The sequence below is a fragment of the Microchirus variegatus genome (genome assembly GCF_963457635.1).
Source record: "Microchirus variegatus genome assembly, chromosome: 18".
In the NCBI taxonomy this organism is placed as follows: domain Eukaryota; kingdom Metazoa; phylum Chordata; class Actinopteri; order Pleuronectiformes; family Soleidae; genus Microchirus; species Microchirus variegatus.
The window spans coordinates 13,528,683-13,556,065 of NC_139819.1; the positions used below are offsets into that span (position 1 = coordinate 13,528,683).

At 40.1% G+C, this 27,383-nt stretch overlaps 2 protein-coding genes across 2 annotated transcripts; both read right to left on the minus strand.

The window, feature by feature from the left end:
• Positions 1-5,617: 5,617 nt before the first annotated feature.
• Positions 5,618-15,385, minus strand: LOC310939752 (uncharacterized protein; the record flags this gene model as incomplete). The annotated part of the gene is made up of 16 exons (XM_083904590.1): positions 5,618-5,734; positions 5,890-6,048; positions 6,414-6,482; positions 6,650-6,693; positions 6,850-6,878; positions 7,452-7,557; positions 7,691-7,833; positions 7,894-8,020; positions 8,109-8,145; positions 8,965-8,993; positions 9,403-9,486; positions 9,614-9,665; positions 9,755-9,822; positions 9,903-10,002; positions 14,598-14,679; positions 15,357-15,385. The coding sequence occupies 16 exons, from the start codon at positions 15,383-15,385 to the stop codon at positions 5,618-5,620; spliced, it is 1,275 nt and encodes a 424-aa protein (XP_083760716.1).
• On the minus strand, positions 15,302-27,380 carry plat (plasminogen activator, tissue). The gene is made up of 15 exons (XM_083904978.1): positions 27,332-27,380; positions 22,602-22,695; positions 21,799-21,919; positions 21,464-21,598; positions 20,636-20,746; positions 18,718-18,892; positions 18,540-18,631; positions 18,278-18,452; positions 18,099-18,184; positions 17,931-17,996; positions 17,621-17,825; positions 17,389-17,525; positions 16,472-16,612; positions 15,733-15,881; positions 15,302-15,641 (listed from the first exon to the last, which is right to left on the minus strand). The coding sequence occupies exons 2-15, from the start codon at positions 22,662-22,664 to the stop codon at positions 15,474-15,476; spliced, it is 1,824 nt and encodes a 607-aa protein (XP_083761104.1). The 5' UTR covers positions 22,665-22,695; positions 27,332-27,380; the 3' UTR covers positions 15,302-15,473.
• Positions 27,381-27,383: the final 3 nt, after the last annotated feature.

The following is a 27,383-nucleotide window of genomic DNA, read 5'->3' on the forward strand; positions in this document are numbered from 1 at the left end:
AGACGAGAGAAACTGACAAAGTCAGCCGAGTAAAGTCAATTAAGAGTGTTCGTCTTGGTCCAAAGGTCAGATTAACGTCAGTCATCACTCACACACACACCATCCAGTAACCAGGAAAACGTAGTAGGAAAAAAAATACAGATGAGAAATTCTAGACTGGCAAATACAGTCATGACAGTACAGTTTTCATGGCCATGAAGAATCAAGAGACAGCTGTGAAAAAGATCAGAGGAGTTATAGTATTGGCACAGCGGCCAAGCATAAAAGACAAACTGCTCTTACCATTTGAAGTTTTAACTAAACTAAAACGCAATCTAATTAAGTTGGACATTCACGGATGTCTGGTGCTCCTCTTCTAGATGTGCTAAACCGGAAAGAATGGTTAGGGTTAGTCACTTACCGTACATGGATGCGCTTGGCATCCATGTAGTCCTATGTAAAATCCCTAAGCGCGCAAGGCCAGACCTCCAATGATACAAATCGGCCGTGAAGGTAGACGGCCGTCATTGTCGACTTGTATTACGGGACGCCGATGCCAGGTACTATGTGTGTGTGTAGATCACAAGGATTTATTTTGGCGTACTAGGGCTAACAGTTGATTGATGGCCACGATGGAAAATAAAAATAGGCACAGCGGCCAAGAAGCCTAAACCTTGTGACATAGCGTACAAGGTAAAACATTACATTTTATATTAAACCATCTATTTAAACCTAATTTAAGATCTGGTCCCCCATCACTATCCCTCAAAAACTATATATTTTTTTTTTTAATTTTAGAGACATTTTCATTAAAATGAGCATGAGGGCCAAGACAGATCGGCACGGCGGCCAGAAAAGCGATGAGCCCGTGGGCCTGGTGTCACTTACTTTGATGGAAAGTCCGAAAGTTGGAAAGAAGTGGTTTGGCCACAAGGTTAGAACACAACAAAATTTACATTTCCCTACTCTGCAAACCCTACCACACATGGAGGCCAACAAGGTAGCTCCCCAATGAAAAAAATATATGGACTCACCCCTTGTTGACGGACCTAAAAAGGAAATGTTAGTGTTAACAACCTATCTTCACAACATATCTACTTTAATGTGAACTGCTGAACAGAATCTTATCGTCAAAGAATCTCAACTTGGTCGTCTTGTCTTGGTCCAAAGGTCAGGTTAACGTCAGTCAAAGTCTTTCTCACACACACACACAACCCATTCAACACTCAGCATCTTTCAGACAAGAGAGAACTTCATACACAGCATCAGTCACGCACCTCATTCGTTCAAACCACTCGCTCAGCAGTTCGACAAATTTAACCAAGGAGGACCAGATTAACCAGGAACATGTAAAGCCAACCTGTGGCAAATGCTCCATTTAAGCTATTTGACAGGTGGAAAGCAGGAGAAGAGAAAGATCGTGGCCATGTTGGACAATGCAGATAGATATAGGCCAAGTGGCCAAGAGAGAGTGGGGGCACGGCAGCCATCCAGAATTAAATCATGACACCTACAAATTGAAGATCTTCATGAAGATCAATCTGGGGAAAAAAAAAAAAAAACGTTTTAGTCCAGTAGCCAACCACGAATATGTTCAATATAGAGTACATACATAGTCGGAATTGATTGTATAATAAAGATGATTAAGGTTTAAGGAATGCCTTCCAAGTTCAAATGTAAGAATGTCAGTACCTCATACAGGTGCACTTGTTTTTAAATAACAAAAGCTTTATACATTATACATGTGTGATTAAATGAATATGATATATTGCCATCAGCTAAATACAATATGTTTAGACATAACGTTTTAATTGGGGTAGGGAATGGGTTCTAAAAAGGCGTCACTCACTTTCTTTGATGGCGGCTTTCATAGATGGCGGTCCGACCAGGTCTCCGTGAGCATGAAGCAGAATTATGTTCCTATAAAAAAAAAAAAAAAAAAATGTTTTTTACATTAAAAGTTTAGAATTATATATATATATATATATATAAAAAACGTGTAACCCCGAATCTGCCTTTAAACATTTAACATAATTAAAAAAATAAAAATAAAAAACGTAATAGTAATTACGAACCATGAACGCAACAGTGAATTAACATCGCACCACGCCGCTGTATGTGACCGTATCAGACTGAAAGGATCGACAGAATGATCAAACCGAACACTGCCGAATTGTAGATCAGTTAAAAAGACCCAACTATCCCAAAAATGTGGCGTAATCTCCGCCGAATACCAGGGAAATGTCTAAAATATCGATATTTAACAGAAGAGTCTGGTTCGCGAGTGGCATCACACTGCCGCTGTATTTCAGTTCAGAGACTGTGCTGCGGTCATGGAGGACGTACTAAACAAATACTTTTAATTAACTATACTAAAAAAATAAAATAAACTAGAACTACAAGTCACCAGTCACTCATTAGTGTATGTGTGTGCGTGTGTAAAACGTGATTTGTAATTGTTTTAATATGGATTAAAATCGAAAATCGGATTTGGTATATATTGCTATATAAAGAAATATCGGGGATTTTATTTTTAGGCCATATCGCAGAGCCATACTGCTTGGCCAACATTGAGCTAATGCTAAATAATTAAGCTAACAATATGTCAAACATTTAACTTACAATGACACCTAGCATGAACCAAAGCTGAAATGGAGCAAATGGCTAAGATTAAGGCAGAATCGAGCCGACGGTGAATGGATAAATGTTTGAGCATATAATTTTCATATAATGAAGTTAACTTAACGAAAGTTACTCACCATTCTGAACGTGTCACAAGGCTGGACCAGGTCAGAACACGCCATCTCGGAGCTTGTTGATGGAGGAAGTTAAATAGGAGGAGGAACCAATCAGCGGCCATCAGGTGATTGAATAACACCTGCGTGAAGATGAACATGCGCTGCAAACAACCATTTGGTGCATTACCGCCACCATGTGGTATGGAGTCTGCATCAAAATGTGTGTGCATCTGCCTATATTATGTTCATTGATTATGAATGTGGTTAGTTTTTCTTCCTTTCATTTATTGCAAAAAAAAAGTTCAATCATTCAATAAATCAAACGCAACAAGAAAAAATAATTAATTAATTAATTAATTAATTAAAATATTCACATATTAGCATTTTTACATTGAAGCAATGTCAGTGCCAGTGACATACACATTATATATATACATATATATATATATATATGTCGGCCACACAGATGTCTTTGGAAATCACATCGTCACTGTTCCAAAGAATTGAGCCTAAACGTTTATTAAGGAACACTGATTACAAATAAAAGTCAATGTTGCTGTTAATCAAAGTTTACAGTAGAATGCAAATGTTAAAACAATAATTGAAGCAAATGATATATTCCAGATAACTTAAATATAAAATGAGCAGGGATATAGTGATAGTTTTGAATATACATATATTGGGTATCTGGGAGGCCTTTGGATTTAGGCTGACCCTACTAACACACAGCGTTCAAAGAACGTTAGCCCATGGTTCTCCTATGGTTAGTCACAACCAAACCAAAAACTAACATTTAGAGAACATTCTGTCAAGGTTAGGCAGGAACCAACATTTGAAACGTTCTACTGTGGTTGCTCCATGCTTTGCACCAGGGGTCTCAAACTCAAAATGACCTGGGGGCCAATGTGCATCTATTGTGGTCAAGAGGGGGCCGGCCTAGAGAACAAAAAGTGGGGGAAAAAAACGACTGTTTACAATATTGCATCATGATATCACACGTATACACGTCACGGGGGGTGCTGTGCCTATCTCAGCTGACATAGGGCGATAGGAGGGGTACACCCTGGACAGTTCGCCAGTCACAGGGCCACATATAGAGACAAACAACCATTCACTCACACTCTCACACCTACGGTCAAATTAGAGTGACCAATTGACCTAAGCCCCAAATCTGCATGTTTTTGGACTGTGGGAGGAAGCCGGAGAAAACCCACTCACACACGGGGAGAACATGCAAACTGCATGCAGAAAGGCCCTTGTTCCAACCGGGGCTCGAACCCGGGTCTTCTTGCTGCAAAGGCAATAGTGGTCAGTGGTCGGTTGTATTTTTGTTGTATTTTTTTTTACAATTAAAAGAGAACATTCTGGGAACATTGTCCAAAGTATTTTTATGTTTGTATTTCAACCAGCTTCATTCATTTTTTTGGAGAACATTTGCACAAGGTTTGCATTTGCTAAATTCACCTTTGCCACCACTATTCCTCCTGTCATATCTAGTACTGAAAGTGAGCAAATTAAAAGGGCATCACAACTTTAAAGTGACCCTACATGGTATGCATGTTAAGCTGCTGCACTGTGTTTTTGGGATGAGGACCCTGAGGACACATCAGTTTATTATCCCAGCAGTAATCCTGGAACAGAGATACAAGATGCCCCACACACCCACATGCCACATTACATTGGCTCCAGGAAGTTATTTAGTGCTCATTTACACTACTATGCAAATATCACGATTCGTACAAGACTCTTTGTTTTCATCCTGCAGCAGCTGTTGGAAATGTACATCATGATATGATCAGACTGATGATGATGCATTAAAAAAGTTTCACAGATGAAGGGCTTAGGTCAGACTGCTTGGTGCTCTTTTTATTGTGACTTACTTTAAAGGTCAGAATTAGTTCATTAGACATAGACTCTGGCACTCTGGAATTCTGGCACATCCTTAGATTTAGGGTTGTGACTCAGAGAAGGGCTTTCAGCCTGACAGGAAGCAGGTGAAACCACCAGCATCTGGTATGTGGCCTCTGGCAGGCAGGTCACACACACTCACAACTATTCACAATCAAAGTCAGAAAAATACAGTAAAAGCTAAAGTACACAACATTTGAAATACAATGACTGATGTATACAGATATATATTAATAGTGCTTGTAATAAAGTGAAGAATTGGGGAGCATGATGTGGTTTGTTATATACGTGTGTGCATGTGTGTGTGTCTTTAAAAGTCAGCAAAATACAGGGACAGCACGATCTCCATCCAAAGGTGGGCGTGCCCCCAGACGGACGGATTGTTACCGTTAAACTGTGGCACATTTTCTGTCTTACTGCGAAACTGCTAACCTTGTGCAACCGTTAAAAAGAGGAGTCATGGTGCAACCTCGGGGAAAACTCTAACTGCAGAACTCGTGTCACATGATGATGTCGTAAGGGTGACTGTTGGGGAGGGATGGGACTCACAGCATATCTGCATATAATATATGCACGACAACATTATTGTAGTGCAGTTATCAACCAAAACAGAGTTGGGATGTCACATTTTTTCTAGACGCAGACTCAAAAACAGGTAATTTAGTCTCTTCTGTAGTGCATTTACCATGATATTTTTTCATACGTTGCAGCAGATGTGGTTATAAAATATCTTTATTGTGCAAAATAAATAAGCACCAAACAAAAAAAAAGAATAGCTGTCGCGGGTGCTATCATAGAAGTCAAGGAGGTAGCAGCTTTTTCAGCCTACAATTTTAGTACGTCAGCAGATCTTGCGTATTTGCTGATATCTGATAATATGATATACTGTTAGATATCGTGCCGATAATATTGTGCATCGCTATAGTGTATTTTATACTTATTGAGTATTTATTTACTCTGTGAAACAGTGCAGTGAGGCAGGCTGTAGTAGTTTAAGGGCAGGTAGGGTGGGTTAAATATGCTGTGTGCTTGGCCTGACTCTTGCTGTCAATCAGAAGCAGTTGGTTATTTCTGTGGTGAGAAATCATCGCTTCCAGAGTGGTGAATGTCTGAGGGAGAAAGAGAGAGCATGAGAAAGTTGAAGGTAAACATAGCAAAAGCATAAAATTCATAATAAACTGCAGTCTTTCCAAAGTGCTGTTCCTTTGTTGTCTTCTTCACGGTCCGTCTCTCCACAGCACAGCTTCCCACCCCTAAACCTCACCTCTTCGTTCTTTTTGCCCTCTTTTCCGAGGGCGTATCCTCGCGCCTCCTCCAGGAAGCGGATGGGAATGTTGTACACCTTCTGCTGGTAGAGCACAGCAAGGGTGAATGCTTGGCGGGTGTTCTGGGCCGAGCTGTGCCGGATTAGGAACGCACCATCCTACATTAAGAAAAAAAGACAGGAAATGAATTTAATCTCAACAAAACTGACATGGGAGGAATTGCTTCAAAATGAATAGGGGAAAATGTTTGGCACACGTTGATGGGAGACTGGGAGCCAGAAAAAAGAGTAGCATACAGACGCACATATCAACCAGACTACAAGAAAGGAATTGGAAAGAAACTCAATCAGCCCTCAAGGTGTTTGGCACAGGTTTGTCTTTTACTTGCATTTCAATGAAAGCATGCAACACAGAGCATGTTTCTTAATTTTCTGTGCAACACCCTCCCCTTAAGCTCTCACGTAGGCTTGGAAATAAAAACTAATAAAACAACTCTCCCATCATTGACTGCAGTGTTTTCTACCTTGTTGACGCTCAGTAAGTGCTCCTCAGCCGTCTTTCTAGTGCAGTCTCCAGCAAACCATTCTTTGTCCTGGAGAATTACAAAGTTAAATTTACCACCATTTACAATGGAGGAAAACAAACACATTTACAAAAGTAATTTATTAGAATAAGGTCTTTTCTCCATTTAGTATGCGAATAAAATTCAATTAACTTCATGTTGTTAATACGTTAGCAAGAGTGTGACTGTCACCATACCTCGTTCTCAGATTGTTTGGTTGCTCTCTTTCCATAAAATGGGGCTTGAAACGAGAAGAAAACACCATCATTTATCAAGTGCAGTGTCTGCAAATTGATTTTTGGCAACAGACTGAAAAAAGACAATTAAATGAGGTGATTCTAAAGCAGTCTCTAAATGAGCACATTCCTCCAGATTAAAGAAAGAAATCTGAGCTTACCCCCAGGCTTGGTTGTTGTCACAAGAAGGCTAGAAGGGAAGCAGCAACTCTCATTTTATTACATGGAACTGAATCAGCTATTGAGCAGTTACCATTTTTAAAGGTGCATTATGTAAGTTAATTGTAGTTAATTGCTTGATGCAGTCTTCCTTTGTGTCGGTTATTAGACTATTTCTTTAATCAGATATGATTTAAAGGTGCATTATGTAATAAATCTAAAGCAACTGACCATAAAATCATCCTAATATGTCACAGAGACTCAGGAATAATGTTCATATAACAAACTGAACTCACCAACAACAACAGTACAGCCAAAATATTTGCATTAAAAAATGTATTTTGCAGACTGCAAATCATGTTTATGTTTTGAAATCATGTTTTGGCATGTGGCGCCACCTACCGCCGTCTACCAATCATTGCAGTCAGTAGTCTCAGCTGCCGAGCAACCACGGGTTGCCACTTACGTCAGAAAACGAAACCTAAAAGACCTCTGTATTTTGAATTTGAATGTAGTAACCGATTTTGGCCACATTCTTACATATGGCACCTTTAACTATTAGTCCCTCAGACTAAGAACTAACTCCATCTTCTCCGCCTCTTACCTGGGTTTGGCCTCCTTCAGGTTCACCGGAAGAGGGAGTTTAACACTAGGAGTTGGTGGAGGGAGTTTGGTTGGAAACGTGGTTCGTCTCGCTTCAACTGATGGAGCTGCAAAGGCAAAACATGCTCACTCATCCTCATCATTACACAAAAAAACACACAAAAAAAACAATTTCAAGTGTGGTTTTTTTTAGTAAAATGTTGTTGTTGTTTTTAAAGATAAAATAACAGCAGTGTTTACCTGTTTTACCCTCATTAGAGGAAGGCAAGAATGAATTCTGAAGGGAGGAAATGAGGTTTACTGCTGTGACTGACAAGATTCTTAATTCAGCTTTTGTTTCACAGACACTCACAGACTTCGCTCTGGGAACAGGAGGCTTCATCCTGCAGATGGAAATAATGTGCAGTTTTTAGTACTGCAGACTGAGGTTATTTCATATTTACTTCATAACAGGATGTAAGCTGCTTTGACTCGGGGTGGAGTGCACGTACATGGGTAAGGGCGACGGCACAAATGTTGACTTGGGAGAAGGCGGCATCCTCATCGGCCCGCGTGGAGCAGGAGCACAAGCTGAGGAGCGAGAAGAAAGAACAACGGTTCGTTCAGCGTCTTTACCATCTCAGAGAATGTTCCTGTGCAGCTTGACTCAACAACCTACCTGCTTCTGGTTCTAAATACAAATCATCATCATCTTGCTGAAAAACAAAATTACGGGGAATTACTGTCATATCACAATCATGCACAGGAGCATTGATTTTTGTTTGTTTTTTTCAATTAAATGAGCCAATTATTGTTATTATTTAACATTTCTTGAAGATTTAATGTTCATGTGTGGAGCGAATAGTTTTCCCTTTTATAAGACATTAATACTTCATGGTCAGAAATGAAGCATGAAGAAAATGAAATGTGTCTTGCATCACAGCACCTTAGTTTGCAAAAAGAAAAAAAAGAAAGACACTAAAATTACAATCACCCAAGAACCACAGACAGAAATGGACACATTATAAGATGAGCAGAAGATGGTGTTTAAAGCTCCTTAAAGTTCCATATTGAGAAAGAATCCATAAGATTGACTGGTGTACAAAGGCATTTTCAGTCTAACCATATTAACTATTTAACCTCTGGTAAACTAATTATATATGTTATAATGGTCAGTTTTGTTATAATAGTCAGGTAATAGTCTGTATCAGAGTGCAAAATGGCCATTAATAATCGGGGGTCCCATCTCCCATTTTTCACAGCTCCATTTGGAAAGTAGTTAATTAAAACATTAAAATACAAAATTACAAATGAAATACTTTATAAAATACATTTTGTCTGGTTATAGAGAGAGTAGATTTTGCCTTTGAGGTGTAGTGGTTAGCTTTTGCAGCAAGAAGACCCGGGTTCCTGGGTTCGAGCCCCGTTTGGAACAACTTTATATCTTTGATATTAGACACGTCTCCACAGAGTTATTATATCCCTGACTTGTCCTGCAAAAAAAGGAAGGGATAAAGCTTCTCAGTTTAACTCACTTGTTCTTCGTTTGGATCCAGATACACATCTGAAACACAGAGAGAACATACCTGCAGTCATCGTGGACTCTAGTAGCAGGGAAAGGCCTCCTATTTAAAATGCTAAGACAATGTGATCATCATCATCATCATCATCATCATCATCATCATCCCCATCATCATCCAAACACATTTAACCAAAGGATGAGTTAGACAATAACAGGATAAAGTCATTAGCTGAGTGTAATGGTCTCTTCTCAACAAGACAGCACCAGTGGTTGTGAGTAACTTTCTATTGTTTTGGACTTTACAACCTCCACTCGAAGCTGCTTGTGTGCATCTCAGTAGCAGTACAGATAACAGGTAAAATAATACTATTATACGCACGACTCGTAAAATAAATCAAGATATTTAGTCACTCGGTCACCACTTATGCGTTGACAGAAATGAATACTGCACCTTCCTCAGTGTTTAATGCAGGTGGTGGTGGAGGAGGCATCATCTTGTTCCTACCAGGCTTCTCTTTTCTGTCAATGGCAGGTGCTGTGAGGGATAAATTCATGTGAAAGTTGTATCACATTGAAGGCAAAGGCTAAAGAGTTGAGAGGGGGCGTGGTTTGTTTATGAATGGAAATGAACAAAATCCTTGAAATTCTGTCGATTGACTCACGATTCTTGGTGTTGGATTCGTAGCTGAAAACCTCAGCACGTTGGAGAGGATTCTGGGTGAGTGAAGTGAGATCATTTAATTAAAAACAATGCAACATCTTAAAACTGTCTTGACAGATGTTGAGACACAAAGATAAGTCACCGTGTGTTTCCCCGGCCTTGGTGAAGGAGCAGCGTTCCTCAGTGGAACAGCAGGACTGGATGTCGTGTCTGCAAATGAAGCAGGTAACGTTCAAATTGTGTCATGTGTCTGTGCCGAAAAAGAGCTTTGAGGTTGTTGGTGCTGTTACCCAGATAAACATCTTCCTCCTCCTCCTCTTGTCTCTGAGGGACTTTCACAGCCGGACGCTCACAAGGCGGCGCTTCATACATGTCACCCTCCTCATCATCCTGCCATCAGAAGGTTAAAGACGAGGTTTCAAAGAATGAGACCATACAGCTCAAATAATGTACAGAAATATGCAGTCACAGCAATGCAAAACATGGCACGGACTCCTATTTATAATCAAAATATCTGACCTTTAACGACTGTTAATGAGTGAAAAGGCAGAGGAAAAATTAAGTAAGATAATATATAAAATGTACAAAAGAAAGGTTTCTTGTTGTAGTCATTTTGCATGTTTTGTACCATTGTAATACATGTGTGACTTCAACTAAGACATAAAGGCCAGAATGAGGAAACCTTTACAGATAAATATAACAAACAAATACATCTCAGTAATAATAGATAAATACATATTCAAATAAAGTCATACAAAGAAATCATCCGGGGGGGGGGGAGCAGAATTCAAAGAAATTAAGCCAATAAGCAAAAAAATGATATCCTTCCCATGTGAAAACACAATTTGAGGAACGTTTTACTCACAAACGCGTCAAACCCTGCATTGTTGTCTAAAACAGAAAGACAATAAGACAAATTCTATAACCCAGAGAAGAAACACAACACACAATATTTTTCCACTTCCATTTTGTTGGTATATTATATATCACCTTCTCTTCTGTGTGGAAGCTGAGGTCCACTATGTCTGAGGGAAAGAGGAGTGATGATGTGGGAGCATTTAACCCATTAACTGCAAAAAACATTTTTTTTTAAATAGTAGACACTGTACTTACCGGTTTTTCAGTTTTTCAAAGAAGCTCTGGAAAAAAAATACAGAAAATTCAGTTTGAGTGATTTAAAAACATTCTTGTTTGGCCACAGTAATCATTTACTTCTAGGGATTTATCACCTTCACCATCACCACGCATGAGTCAGTGGCTGCTTTTTTTTTTTTTTTTGGAAGGTCACACAATAACAATACACCTTTATAACCTAAATTACCAATACTTCTACTCACTGCACTCTAGTTTTTACTAGTTACTTTATTATTATTATTATTATTATTATTATTATTATTATTAGGTAAACACATGAGGTGCTGTTAAAGGTTAACGGGTATAAATCCTTGTTTACTGTTAATCAATCATTATGAGAAAATAAAATAAGGACGACTTTTACACTTTCCTTTTAATGATGCTGTTTTTGTACTTTCAACGCAGTAAAATGAGGAGATGGCAGATGAGATTCAATGTTCTTTATCTGGTCGATAGTTTGACGGTTATTTCAAGCGCGTCAAGCTGAAATCAGGAAGTGGAGCCACGGTTGGTCATTTTTCCCACAGTGGCAGGCAGCCATGGAGGAAGTGTTGATGTAACGTAAATGATTGAAATGAGAGAGAGAGAGAGAGAGAGAGAGAGAGAGAGAGAGAGAGAGAGAGAGAGAGAGAGAGAGAGAGAGAGAGAGAGAGAGAGAAAAGAACAACACCGAGTCGATACCAAATTTTCCTTTGATGAATGAGGAGCAGGTGAGAGGTGATAGAGGAGAATGACACTGTTGTTCCGCTATGTATGACTTCTCATCCTGTAAGTCCAAAAATAAATGCACTTCAAAGTCAGGTCAAGTTTCAATAAGCAGCATTCAGCAGAGTGTCACCCAGTGTTCAACTGCTGCAAGTTGTCACCGATGGGTAGTAGGAAGACTGTGTTATTAACAGTTTCATCATATCTGTACAAAATGGAACAGGCCCAAGTTATTTAAGTGCAATAAAAGTATTGATGATAATACAAGATCAGACCAGATTGTATTCACTCTGTCTGAACTTCTACTCAGAACAGGACACATTTCCTCAGTGTGTGATGAATAAAGACCTAATCTTATCTTATCTTAAAGCGCAGTGACTAAGCTGTTCATCAAATTTTAGTCTCACCAAATCCCATCTAAGAATACGTAATGTAATTATATATTATAATATATCACTTATACACAATGTGTTTTCGTGGTGTCGGCTTAAATCACTTAAAAGTATACTTTACTGTTCCTACAGGGACATTTTTCGTGCTACAGTGGCCGCACACATATAAGTAACAGAATAAAGGCGATTGCATGTCCCCTACAAATGGATTTTTAAAAAGAATACTTACAGTATTGTGCAAAACTTTCAGGGCACCAGCAGCTTTGCTGTGTTTACTGTATGTCTGGCATTATTCTGTGATTTTTGGACATTTGGATTGCGACTGAAAGTTGGTCTCAAATATTCATCAATCCATCAATCAGTGACTTAGTTTAACCCATACAACATGTGTATGAATAAACCTGGTATAATAGACCCTTATTCACAGCACATGAAACAGACAAACACAGGTTTTACCAGTAACATTAATTAGAGTTCCACTCCACCTTTAAAAGAGCTATTATGCTACGGGTATTTCACAGTAAATACTTGACACTTTAACCCGAAGAAGCTTTTTTTTTTTAATATATCTAATATTGTTGTTTTAACCCTTTAAGGCACTACTCAACCATTCGGTCGACCACACTTTAAGTCACTATATCGCAGTGAAAAATGCATCAGGCTGAACTCACTAACACTTAATGTGACTTGTCCCGAATGTTGTACTTTATGAATTATGCAAACAAGGTTTATTATGAACAGACGTCTCAACCGTTTGGTAGAGGCCTGTATCTGAAATATTGTAGGGTCTAATTTAAAAAAATATATATTAATTTTCGTTATTGTTATCATAAGTAAATAAAATAAAATTATAAAAAATGCAAGGAAATCATTTTTCCTTTGCTTTTTTTTTGGTGTGAAGTCATTGTAGCACAAACCAATGGTCACGTTTGCTGAAATATATGATGCGTTGAGTATCACGAGTAGCTACATTTGCAGCTTAAACAAAGTAAAAAAAATGAATATCTTCAACTGTAAAATGTGCAACTTAATAAACAAACACATTTCCATGTCCAGATAAAAGGAAGTTTAACAAAACGCTTTGACCTTTCAGAGAACTTAAACATAACTGCTGGCTGTTTACTCCCAGGAAAATAGAACACTAGATCTTTGTTAGAGTCACACACAGTCACTTTGTGAAGTCTAGATGCCGACATAAGTTCACCCAGATTCAGTAAAAACACATCTAAAAGCTTCCTCAACAACACTACAACTCTGGACACCACCTGCTCACTTCCTTCTCACTCCAACTCAAAGTTACCAGACTGACAAACAAAATTATGACAAGAGCAGAAAAAGTACTGTACCATTGTCATGGGGTTTGAAGGTCTCACAGCTCAAAACATGAAGATTTGTTTTGGTTCATGGATGCAAATAAAGTCTCAGTTTCACAGACTGGCGGAGAGAGGCCCGGAGAGAATGTGAAGAGCAGCTCTAACTGATCTCGTTTGCATTTCCTACCTGTGTCAGAGAGACACTGCTTTGCCTCACCTGCTGCCGAGCTCTGCCTTTAAATGGGCAGCAGCTCAAACAATGCTCCAAATGTTTTCGACTCTGAACGATCACATCACCGACAGAGTTTACTGTCGTTTGCTGCAACTGTAGATAACATTTATATTTCTCCTGCCTACGTAGTGTAATTTAACATTATTAAAAAGGTTTTCATTAAGTTGGGAGTGAGAAATGGGTAAAGATGTGCATAATGTGTTCAATGTGTTTTTTATTATATTATTATATTTCATGTTTAGTGGAACCTCCAATATTTATTTACGATCTTGTAAGTTTAAAGGTGCATTATGTAATAAATCTAAAGCAACTTGCCATAAATCCTCCTAATATGTCACAGAGACTCAGGAATAATGTTCATATAACAAACTGAACTCACCAACAACAACTGCACAGACAAAATATTTGCATTAAAAAACATATTTTGCAGACTGCAAATCATGTTTATGTTTTGAAATCATGTTTTGGCATGTGGCGCCACCTACCGCCGTCTACCAATCATTGCAGTCAGTAGAGTCTCAGCAGAGTTGCCACTTACGTCAGAAAACGAAACCTAAAAGACCTCTGTATTTTGAATTTGAATGTAGTAATTTCTTTTGGCCACATTCTTACATATGGCACCTTTAAATGATGAAAGTAAATGGAAGTTAAGTAAATGGCACTGGCAAAGTTCAGTGAGATCGCATTAAAGTGAATTTAAATTGGCTGTGAAGGTAATGATGAAATCCTGATTGAACCCAGAAACTTTGATGTCTCCATTTCCAGGTCAGCATTTCCACGATTCATCTGGAATATCATCCACAGGCTAGTAATCTAAGTTTCCTCTGAATCATTGTAATCCTCCTTGCGCTCACCAGCACCTTCTGTTGACTGCAGTTAATAATATGTCAAAAGAAAACCGAGGTTTATTCCAAATGTTATTTATTGTATATTGAAAAATGTGGTTATAAAAGCAGTGACAATAAATTATGAAGCTACAGTACACACAGTAAATACCATACCAAAGTTTCTATGAAGCAATAGAAAAAAAAAAAGAATATAAATATTAACTTATCACAAATTCCCTTGAGATTCTATCACAGAAGTGTTAGGCTTTGCAGTCAGAAAGCAATTAAATGTGTAACAATAAAACAGACCCTATTCATTTTCAATATAAAATCAATAATCAGACAATATAGTACACGTTATGTTTATATACAGTACAAATACACTGGGCTCAGCCCACAGGTCCGGTGGAGACGTGCTCTGGAAATCTGGCACAACAAACAGCGGGAACGAGAATGATTTTGCTCTTCGAGAAACAAGGAGACGTCGGTTTATTGAATGGACTTCAGAGTTTCCTGCCTCCACCTGTCAACATCTGTTCCCATCTATAAAGACAGCAGAGAGGCACAAGCACACTGAATCTGAACCAGCAGATGTGTTTGGCTGATGGTCCGGAGCCTATCCAGCTCCAAAATGAGCAAATGCATTGAAACGAATAAAGTTATCTGTAGAAGAAAAGTCAGAAACAGAATATTTGCATTGTAATCTTTGTTTTTTTCTTTTCTTTTATGAATTACTGTCCTGTGCAAAGTAAATGCCTGTGTTTTCTTGGATTAAAAGTGCTACTGATCTGAAGTCTAAACGACAACTTCTTCGTTTAATCTAGCACAGAGCCAGCCAGAGATATGATCCCATTTTTTTCCTCTTAGGTTCACTACCTCAACCTCACAGTTTGGTGGAGGAGGCACTGTGAAAACAACAGAAAACAGATTTAAAAAAAAAAAAAAAGAGGGATATTTTTGCCATAAAGATGGCCCAGAAAGAAGAAACATTTGCTTTTTCCATTTGCACTGTCACATTGGACACAGTCGTGATTGGAAAACATAGAAGTACAGTGAGCGTAAAAACTCAAGGCTGAGGTCTTTTTTGTGCATCTCTGTACAGGAGTGACCCTGCTGTTTTTAAAACCTCCATCAGACAAACCTGAGAGTCTGGTGGACCTCACTGTCCATCTGTCATCAACATATCGGCTTTTGCTGCTCAACCCATTGCATTTCGGGTAGATCATCCAACAACATCCTCGTCGCAATCTGCCTCGCTTTAGACTGGGTTAGCCTTCATTTTTTCCTGGATCCACTTAATGTAATTGGTGACACGGGTGTACACCCCGGGCTTGTCCCTCTGCCCACACCCGTCGCCCCAGCTGATCACACCCATCAGAGTCATAATGTCCTTGTGTCGGCAGACGAGTGGGCCACCGGAGTCTCCCTGTGAGTGGGGTTCAAAAAGAGTAAAGAGTAGAGATTGAGTAAAGATGTCAGCGCTGATTTAATGTGTGTGAAAAGCAGTTCGTTCTCACCTTGCACGCATCGTCAAGGCCTCGGGTGTCACCAGCGCAAAGCATGTTCCCAGTAACTAAGCGTCCAGAGAGCACGTCCGGGACGCATCGCTCGTTGGGCCACAGGCGAACGTAACCTCTCTTCACGCGCTCGGAGTATTCTGCAGCAACTGTGGAGAGCGTTTAAATGAATACTTACTCAAGTAAATATTAAGGATTGGTGGATATCTAAGGATGAATCAGTTAAAAAGGTCCAGTGTGTAAGAATTAGTGACACCAGTGGGTGAGACTGCAAAGTGCAACACCCCTCCCTTGCCTAAGGCGATCAGGAAATGAAGTTGGCATTTGCATATCAGAAAGGTATGCATGTTTATTACTCTATCCACTAATCCCCCATCCCACTCTAATCTGCTGTTTCCTCCTTCCTCTTCATCGGTTTATGTGAGCAGTGCCATGCTTCATTTGCATGAAACACGGCAGTACAAAATGTCATCCTCATAAAACATGCCTAAAATGCATATAAAAGGCTTATTCTAAGGCAATAAAAAACACTTTTATTTTAAAGTAGTAACACACTAACACAAACATACTACATATTCCAATAAAGCCTCCTAAATGTGACACTGTGGAAGAGCTTGATCACACTGCCCTCTGCTGGCCGGTAAACTATGTGTCACCAACGTGTGCTTGTGACAAAAAAAAAAAAAAACATCAAAACTTAGAGAAAGCAATAAAATTACAGATGGGGACGTTTGCTTACATTCTCTGTCTCTTCCATAGCCTGAGATCTCACACTCGGTCCAGCTGGGCAGCACCAGATCAGGTTCAGGCAGACACACCGGAAAAACCTCGGGAGAGTTTACAGCACAGATGCCAATGTCTGTCTCCAGCTTCAGCAGAGCTGCAAGTGGACAGTGACCACAGGAAAGTCAGCGTAATGCACTGGGGAAATGTGGGAGGATGACTTAAGGGGTGGTTTTGACGTTTTAACAACCGCTGCCCACTTAGGGCTCCACATCATCACTGCTGGGGGGAAAACATGACAACTAAAAATGTCCTCATTCAATCTTCCTCAGAAATAGAAAAATAGATGAAGCTAAATGCAGTTTTTTTGTTTGGTTTTCTGTAGTGTGTTAAAATGTGCCATCTAAAGTAATAATAGAATCAAAGGCCTTTACTGTTGTTATACAATGTGAAAACATATTTTAAAAAGCTTCACCTTTAAGAGTAATAATATAAAGCAAAATTCAAAACATGGGGGGTCAACAGAGCATGGAAGAGTAGAATAGAATCGATTATAAGTCAATAACTAAATTAATTGTCAACTATTTTGATAATCGATTGATCGGTTTGAAGCTTTTTTCATGATTAAAACAAGATTTCTGATCGTTTTAGCTTCTTAAATGTGAATATGTTCTTTGTTTCTTTGCTCCACACAACAAAGAGATCTTTAAAACTGAGGACATTGAAGAAGGTTTGACAAACACTGATCAACTTTTTTTTTTATTACATTTTCTGACATTTTATGGACCAAACCATTAATCAATTAATTGAGAAAATACTTGTCAGATTAATCGATTATGAAAATAATCGTCAGATTAATCGATTATGAAAATAATCGTTCAGCGATCTAGTTCAGAGCAGTTCTCGGTAAACGCAAAAGATGTCAAAACTCACCGATGTCATTGTCAAATGATTCACTGTCAAAGTTCTCGTGGCTCCAGTACTTTGACACCTTGAAAATCTGCTCACTGCTGGAATTCTGTTTACGGAACGTTCTTCCCAAAATCACTTCCAATTTTTCTGCTTTATCACTATAAAAAAAAAACCACACAGATAGTATGTTTGTGAAAAACATGGAACCGTATGTGTGTGTGTGTATGAACGAAGACTGGGAGTCTTTTCCTACCTTTCCTCGAAGCAGTGCGCGGCAGACAGAACCCAACAGGAGTTGATGAGGACTCCTCCACATCGGTGGAAGTGTTGTCTGCTTCGGGCCTGGTAAACATTGATGGCCGCCTGCCACGGCTGGTCCGTGATGTCACTCTGTCTGCCCCCAAATATGCGGAACGACGGGCGATTCAGGGAGTTATCTAACCGCTGGCCACATGTTGCTGCAGAGAGAGAGAGAGAGAGAGAGAGAGGACGATTGATAAATAAGAACAACATTACTACACACTGGTGAATACAGACTTTCACTGGATGTGAGTGAGTCCTACCTCTGTTGTTATTGTTCGTCGTGGGGGCACGTGGGCCGAGAGTGCTCATGACAGAGGGTCGTTTAACTAAAAAAAGAAGACCATGACATATGTTATCAGTCTGAAGCTACTTTACATTACACATCTGTACATTTTAGCCACAGAATTGGGAGGGGGGGGGTGACTCACAGCATTGAGGTATATCACACAGCTCCCAGGTCAGCTGCATGTGCTTGTAGGTGTAACACCACGGACCACTGTCACCATCTGGATTCCTGTTCGATTAAAAAGAGATGCAATCCGATCCTGAGTTATTCTGATCATTCAGCGTTTTGGTCTCGTGACACTGCGTGCACTGAGATCTCTACCTGCAGAAGCTGTGGCTGCCCAGACCCTTCTCCAGTGCGTCGGGTTTCCAGGCATTGTGTAGCTTTCGGTTGAGAATAGGAGAGTCCCACGGGAGACAGTGGGAGCCACTCTTAGTGACAGATGTTGTGCCTCTGTATGACTGACCAGAAGCCAGGACACACTCTTGGTACTTATCTGCTCCACAGAGAGAACACGTTTTTTAACCAGGATGCAACAATACAAACCATAAAGTAATGAACTGTTTGTACTTGTTTTCCGTACCTTCTGGGCATTTGGGCAAAGAGCAGAAATCCCACGCGACCTGATTGTTTTTATAGACATAACACCAAGGAGTGCTGTCATTGTCAGGGTTCCTGAGAGGATAAAGACAGATTTATACCAGTACAGTACAGATGGATTATAGTTCTTATTCCTATACAGGATGAAAACGGTTATTCACCTGCAGAAGTTGTGGTTGCCCAGACCGAGACTATTGGCGTCCACTTTTACAGCCGTGAACTTCCTTCCTCGGATCGATGTCGCGTTCCAGTTGATGCACGCCGCTCCTGTGTGGCTGATACTCCACGTCCCACGATACCCCTCACCCCGTCCCGCAACGCACTTCTCGTTGGTGTCTGTTGGAGGAGAAGGCGAGGTTAGACTCAATATAGTGTAACTTAAAGGCGCCATATGTAAGAATGTGGCCAAAAATGGTTACTACACTCAAATTCAAAATACCGAGGTCTTTTAGGTTTCGTGTTCCATTGTAGCTCAGACGTAACTGGCAACCCGTGATTGCTCGGCAACTGAGACTCTACTGACTGCAATGACTGCTAGACGGCAGTAGGTGGCGCCACATGCCAAAACATGATTTCAAAACATAAACATGATTTGCAGTCTGCAAAAGATTTTTTTTAATGCAAATATTTTGGCTGTTCTGTTGTTGTTGGTGAGTTCAGTTTGTTATATGAACATTATTCCTGAGTCTCTGTGACATATTAGGAGGATTTTACAGCCAGTTGCTTTAGATTTATTACATAATGCACCTTTAAATCATATGTGATTAAATAAATAGTCTAATAACCAACACAAAGGAAGACTGCATCAAGCAATTCACTACTGACAATAAATGTGTCACAAACTAGACTCAGTGGCTGTAGCTTGCTTTGGTTCAGTCCCAAAGTGTCTTAAAATGTCCCTGTTGACTTTTATTTGTATTTTGATCCAATAAAGTACATTAATTGGATCTGTAAAAATATTTATGAAAACATTATTATTTCTTATACTGGACATTCAATTCACATATTTTATTCTGATGGCAGTTTTATCAGTGTTTTCCAAACAATGACCAAACTATTATGTAAATGTAGTTGGATTTATTTAGCCTGGCCATCGTTAAACTCATTACACTTGGACTAAAGTCCCTTGGTTTTGACCACTGAGGTTCACGTTAATATCCCAAGGCGAGGGTGGGGTGTCCGTCAAGCCTCAAGAAAGACCGCAGGTCGGGAAAACGCACACATTCATGTCCCCAGAATGTCTTTCCATTGTGTTTTTTTTAATCCTTGTGTTGCAAACCGCATGGTACGGCTTTGAGTGAGTCACACAGTCAGACTGTGACCTTATCAAGAGTCACTAAGGCGTCTGTTAGAATCTTTAGAATCAGAGTTGGACAAATTGTGAAGGACACGGAACATGTGTGAATATTAGACGTAACAGGATGAGGCATGGTGTCCACGTGGCAGCACGGGAAGACGCCGATAATAAGTGCTCTCACGTTGAACAAAAGCAGATTTCCAGTTAAATATAAGAAAAGTAAATATATTTCTATCAATTTATTTATTTATTTGGTAAGACTTTATATTAAGGAACACATATTCACCCTTAACTAGATGCATACTAACATATTTAAGCAGCATACAAGCCCTTTATTAGTCATTGTTAAGCACGTGTTATTCTACATAACCTTATTCTACCTTATTTTTCCAATATAAGGTGTTGATACGTGCTTAATATTTACTAATACATGGCTAGTATGCTACTTATATGCATTTCAGTATGCATCTTATTAATGGTGAATATGTGTTCCTTAATATAAAGTGTTACCATTTATTATAATGTTAATGTACAGCTCTTTGTGCAACTGTGTTGTTTTTAAATGTGCTTAAATGTGTCAGGGTCAGCTAATACCCAGTGTGGGCCCTTAGGCAAGGCCCTTAATGCTACTTGCTTTTCTCAGATGTTTGAATTGATCAATGTAGGTCACTTTGGATAAAAGCGTCAGCTAAATGACATGTAATTTAATGTAATGTAATAATTAGAGTAATTGAGCAAAAGTGACAGGTGAGTCAATACAAATATTTAAAGAGTGTACTCACTGATCTCACATCGAGTCCCACTGAAGCCTGCGGGACACTGGCAAATATAATCTGACGAGTACACTGCCTCCTTGCAGGTTCCTCCATTATAACACCGAGACACGTAGCAATCTGAAAAAGGCAGACCAGAACCAGTTAGTCATATGCCGTGCACTTCTTTAGCACACAGAAAATTCAAATACTCAGGAGTTCCCACTGACTGGCTTTGACCACGTGCATAGAGCGATAGAGTTGTGGGTTTGGCTTTATGTGTCACATTAGAGGCAGAATTGTTTTGTAAAAGAAAGTCGGTGCATCCTGAGAATGTTAAGCCAGAGGTTTCTCGCTCAAGCAGAAATGGTTTTCATGCCATCACCAGTCTGGTTTCTCATTTATTATTTCAACATTTCCTAAATGCTAGCGTTCAGAATAACAGCACCACACTCACTGCCCAGTTGGATGAGCTCAGAGTCGGTGCGGAGTGAAAATGTGGTAGTAATTAGTCTGAGGGAGGCGCAACGGGGCTTCACAGAATTCGTCAATGAGGGTGAAAGTGCGTATGAGGGCTGCTCTGGCACGACGGTCTGAGACTAAACTACACCCACTCAGAAACCCGACAGCTCTTCATTTGGATGCACTGAAATAACAGTGATTTGGACACACGAGCGAGGAAAGCCAACACAAAATAATCATCTGAGGTTTGTCACAGCAATTTAAAGGTCAAGTGAAGTCATAAGGAAACACACAGAGGCCAGTGAGGACAGGGAAAAAGCAGACTGACACGCACAGTAGTGACAAACAGAAAAATATATTCAGTGCAATCAAGCAGAGTATTCAGATCACACTCACTGGTGACGGGGACAATATGACAACGCTCTCGTCCTCCTAAAGCACAACGGCAGAACTCCACACGCTGACCCCTCCATCGCAGCCATGTCTCCCGAAAACTACGCACCGTAGATGTCTGACTATCAACACAACGCACTGAAACAACACACACATACAATCAGTATATAGGCAAAAGTGACATGTAATCATTGTAACAGTGACATGAAGTGAAGGAACATGAACACACACACACACACACATGCACATGCATGATTACAGGAAGATAACACAACACAAGGATGGTGAAGACGGTGATGGTGATAACAGGGAAAGTGAAAAGTGTGATGGGGGCTCACAGGATGTGTCAAAGGAAGGTGACTTCTGGACACGAATAATCAAAAGCGTTGACCCTGCTGGCCGCCTGCCAGGCTCACCTCTGTAAAAACGAGTCCCTCGCTTAGAGCGGAGCAGCTCCACCTGCAACGCAAGAGGTTTTCGAAATTAAACACAGAGCAGCAGTCGAGGGGAACTGCAGCCGAGGCAGACACTGCTTACATTTGATTCCTTTCCCAGATACTGTGAAAATAAACTTTCTATACATAGAGTGGTTCATCCTTCTCCATTAAAATTGAGATGTCTATATTTCAAGTTTATTTCAAACATTGCTTATTGGTACATCCAAGATTGTAAGAGCATCTGAACCATATGCTTTAGTTCAGGGGTTCTCAAAGTTTTGATACCTGAGGGCCAATTTAGGAACCCAACTTTGGACTGAGGGCCGCCAAAGGAAAAAAAAGGAAAAGGAACCCAGAAAGAAATCGCATTTGTAATAATTTTAATGACCAGATTGCAGTTCTACAGTTTACACTTATTGGTCTGTATCCAGTTATGTCCAATAAACATTTAATAAGATTAGTAGCTCCTGGATTGAAGCTATCAACTGTAATTCATTGCAGGCCGCCAGAAATGTTTCTGCGGGCCGCCATTGGCCCGCGGGCCGCACTTTGAGAACCAATGCTTTAGTTAAACTGAGAATAAAATTGTTAGTACTCAAAAAGTGAAAATACTGAGAGACTAACTTTGCCAAGATAAGACAGACTCAATGTTTTGGGTTAGTTGTATGAAGAATGCCAACACCTGGCAATGGTGTAGTACTTACATTGTCCGCTAGACAGCAGCAGAGAGCAGAGAGCAGAAATAACAGTCCCAGTGATCTGGTCATGTCTTCTGAAGTGGTCTTCAACACAAGTGGTCTGGAATTAGAATTTAAATGGACATTTAATCCACATGTGAACACTAATAACTGAAAAAAACAACTGGCCTTTATTAAAGTATACTGGAGCATTAGAGTACATTTTTAATAAAATGCTTGACATAAAATTAAGATTAAGATTAAGATTAAGAACCCTTTAAGTCCCGCAAGGGGAAATTCAATTCTGCAGTGAGTTAGTGAACACACACAGCACACAGTGAGGTGTAGAACATGTAACCCAGCGCAGTGAGCTGCCATGCCAGTGAGCGGCGCTCGGGGAGCAGTGAGGGGGTTAGGTGCCTTGCTCAACAGCACTTCAGCTGCGGACTGGTCGGGGATTGAACCCAAAATGTCATTAAAAGTGCAAGACGTTCATAATAATGACAACAATTCATATTTATTTTCTGACATTTTATGTAAGCGTTCTTTGTCAATACTGACACGACACACCTACACATGAGCTAATCCAGGGATCCAGGGATTTCATTGTTGTGTGTCTGTGTCATGAATTCTTATGTCATGAATGTGTCATCAACTGTGAGACGATTGCTGGAAAACAATAGACAGTGTATAGAGTTTTCCCAGGTGAACTGTTCCTCTGCTCAGTTTCCTTCCTGCATCACTACGCCTTATTTTCAGGGTGAGGAACACCACAACTGACATTACATTTATTTTATAAGACAAACGTTATATCACGTATTTCCCTGTGTAGTAGGGAGATAGTAGTATTCCTCTTGCGAGCAAGCTTCAACCTAATAAAAGCCATAAAATCAATCAGCAAAACTATCCATCTGTTTCTTTTCCGATTAAGAATAAACAGGAAGATTATGTGTAAGCCAGAGATGAGACACTGTACCACCACATCAAACGACGAAAGGCAGCACACGCAGCAGAAAACTTATTGGCAAAATTCCTTCACCAGCCGAGCAAAGCAGCAGCTGGAGGAGGATAAAGTGACTCAGGACTTGAAAGAGAAAAAGAAGAGGAAACACAAAGGGGGAAGTAGAAAAAGTAACTAAACTCATATTTGTGACGAAAAAAAGACGTGGGCATCACATTTGTTGGGAGGAAGAGAAAAAAAAATACTCGTTGCTCTTCGGTCAAGTGTGAGTAAACGTGAGTCACGAAAGGAAGAGGGAGAACAGAAGAAGAAGGACAGGACAGGACAGCTATAGCTAAATATAATAAATATGTGACATACATGACAGCCAATGACCATCAGCATACATGTATGTACTGACACGTCTATTCTCGGGCACGTTTTTTTTTACGCTCTTCTCTCCACACGGATGCTTCTCCACTGACTCACCTTCTGTGGTTGACTGAGCTAAGTGAACACAGCACTTGGCTTTGGATTTATCAGCGAGGTAAAGACAAGCAAGGCATGAAGCTACTCAACACCCCTCTACAAAGTTTTACTATTCATTGTTCACCAGCACAAAGACACACACATTCCACCTCCTCCAATCCGGGATTTCACTTTTAAAACACAGACACATTCATACGTTCATACACTCACCATTAAAAAAAAAGACTGGTCTCTTGATAGCTATCCTTTCCTCACACAAATAGGAACCCTGTTGTCTTGCTCTTTTTTTTTTATCCCCCCCAACAGAGCCTCACTGGCACGGTGACAACAGCGCACAAGCTTCCTTTTTTTTTTTCCTGTTTCCTTTGTGCAGCTGCTCAGTCGCCCCTCTCTCCAGCCGCCCTGTCAGCTGAAAACATGTGTTTCCTGCGGGCCAGTATGAGCCTCCATGAATTGACTGTGTGCAAATATCAACACACACACACACACACACACACAACAACACAGAGAGAGAGCAATGCCAACATGTACTCATCAGACATGAACACATGTGGATCCCACCCTCTTTAAAGTCTGTGGTATCAGACACAAAGAGGCCCTCTGTGGGTGTCATCACGCCTCTTATGATCCCACAATGCAACTGGGTTCACTCGAACTTTTATTAAGTAGGAACAGATATGAACGTTTAAAGGACGCGCAGGGAACAATTGTGGCTTCTCTTTTAGTTTTATATACAAAGGAACCGACTGCTTAAAGCGTTGTTTTACTTTACAATAACAACAAAAATGCCAGGTAACAACACAACTAAAAAAAATGCAATTAATTCAAGTTTTAAAAAGAAAAACATGAGTGAACCCCTCACACCTTTTTGCCTGTCGGGTTCACACTCACAACGAAGAACAAAGGCTTGTTTTGTTCATGAGGACAAGGCCTATAGATACGTTGATAGAGTTGTCTTCTCCTCAACACTAAAGAGCGGGATCCACTGGCAACAATGGAGTTAAAGCATTTTGTCAGTTACACCCAATCTGCACTTAGTTGAAACATGTGCAGTTGAAAGTATGCAGCCTGAGGAGAATGTGGTTCCTTCAGCTTGTAGGTCAAATATGAATGGAAATGGAAAGCGTCAGCAGCCAGACTGTGAGTCACCACAACAGCTTCAAGATTCACCAAGTGAGCGGATCCATTTCTTTCAGATCTACACCAGGATACAAGAAACACAAAGTCCAGGACTAAAAGTGAACCGTTTCCCAACAAGGATTCATTTTCTATTAGTGTGCAACACAAGTGCTGAATCTTTGACATCTGAGCTGTCCGTTCTGTGGCCCATTAGCGAGGATGTGTAACGATGATGGCGTGCTGAGGTTGTAAAGGTTTGAGGTGAGACATTTTTGACTTCCGACAGCAACGCCAAAACGTCAAAGTCTACAGCAGGGAGAGCGGTTATAGGAGCGCGAACAGGAGACATAGTTGCATCTGCCCGTGAAGTTCAAGTTCTGGTTCGCCATGCTCTTAAAAGCATCTCTGATGTTTCTCTGCGCTTTCTTTGTTTCTTGAATATAAGTAAAGTCGCGAAGAAGAAGAAGTAGAAGAAGAGAGGGTGGAGAGACTACAAACACCTAATTTTTTTCAAAACTTAGGATAAAAACCATCCATAACCCTGTATTTACTATTACAATCGCCATGGTTTAAAGTGTTGTTCCTTCATTAAAGATGTGTGTGCGGCATGTTTGCTGATTTAGTGCGATACGTGATGTCATGTTGATGTGTAAGCTACTTAAATGGTATTATACATTCTCTACTGATGTATTTTCAGTCAAGCTTCAAGGAAACAGCTGTGATGTGATGTCCCGCAGAACAAAGAGCTGGATTGTTACCTTCTCAGAGCACAACATGGAGCTTTGTACTCCCGATCAGAAAGAAAAGCAAAGTCACGAAACCAAAAGAAACAGGTGCCGACATCAGAAAAGGGATAAAAGAAGCAGGGGAGATTAGGCAGCTGGGTGAAGGGGATGGACGGGTCGAGAGGGAGAAAGGGTAAGAAGAGAAGGATGAGGAGGGGAAGAGGAGAGAAAATCAAATCCCAGAGTTCAGCAGAAAGAGGGTGAGTAGCTCTGAGTCATCCTGGCTTCCAGTACTGCACAGAAACACAGATGAGGGCATTGATGGGATTCATGACCAGAACCAGACCATTAGAAGAAGACACAACACCTTCAGTCAGAAAGATAGGAGGAAGAGGAGGAGACAAGTGGTGTAAAATGAATAACTCTCAAGGGATTCAGTGTCACGCCATTGTTCCCACACCATCCTCTCGTCTGACCCACTTAACTTACAGCTTTAAGACCGAAACCACTGATCCCATGAGTCACAAACATCAGCGTGAGGCACTAACCCAAGTGACCACACGGCAAGGGAATGCAGATCATGGAGAGAAGCTGTTTTATCTCAGTGTGCAACATCATAAAGGTGTGATGGAGAATCTCAGCACCGACTGGTGCAGGGGAGGAGAATTCCTACAACAGGAGCTCGTATACGCACATGCAGCTCATTCAATTGATAAGAGTCGGCGTGTCAGTGATCCTGTGCTGGCACACACACACACACACATGCTGACAACCACAGTATCATAACAGGGATGTTCCTCGATACTGTTCACACAGACACAGAGTCCAGCAGCAGAGAACAGTATCACCGTGTTCCTTCATGTTACTTTTAAAGACACGACCACAGAACACTGGACGAGCCTGTGTTGCAATGTAAGACTTGAATTGACCTTAATAACATAAATAACCTTAATTACATAAATAATATGGAGAATTGTTTTGTAAGTATTGCACTGCTGATGTCAGAAACAGTCAATGTTGAGTTAATTATGGTAACAGCAGAATTAATACTATATTCTTACACTTTAAACATCACTATAGCCACTACTGCAACAAGAAAATATGTAACACAACACTTAATTAAGTAACTCAGATATGCACCTACCAGCAATTAATGAATGTACTTCTTTTTATTTCTTATTTTACAAATATCTTGTTTTTTCACATTCTCAAAGTATTTAAAGTAAGGAGAAACCCCTTCATGTCACTTAGACGACAAATACTATGGTTTAATTACTATTATTATGATTTACTCCAATTACTTTGCCAATATTACAACAAATCTAAAGTCTTACTGTACAAATAAATGTTTCTAACTCTATCTCCAGCCTCAGGTGACAGTGATGATGCTCTGATGCAGAGACACATTTTATGCTGCACAAACAGTCTCTCTGTATCCTAGAGTGAAACACCAAAGGTAACACACACAAAAAAAAAGCTCTCACCGAATACGGAATCCTCTACAGCGGGTGCTTTTGCTGCGGTTTCAGTCCGTTT

Bases quoted from the DNA above. Each gene is read 5' to 3' on its own strand.
- plat (XM_083904978.1), bottom strand. From the start codon at position 22,664: ATGACCAGATCACTGGGACTGTTATTTCTGCTCTCTGCTCTCTGCTGC. The intron at 18,893-20,635 runs GTGAGTACACTC...CTCCTCCAACAG, and splicing joins TGGGACTCGATGTGAGATCA to ACACCAACGAGAAGTGCGTT. The intron at 17,826-17,930 runs GTAGGACTCACT...CTCTCTCTGCAG, and splicing joins GACGAACAATAACAACAGAG to CAACATGTGGCCAGCGGTTA.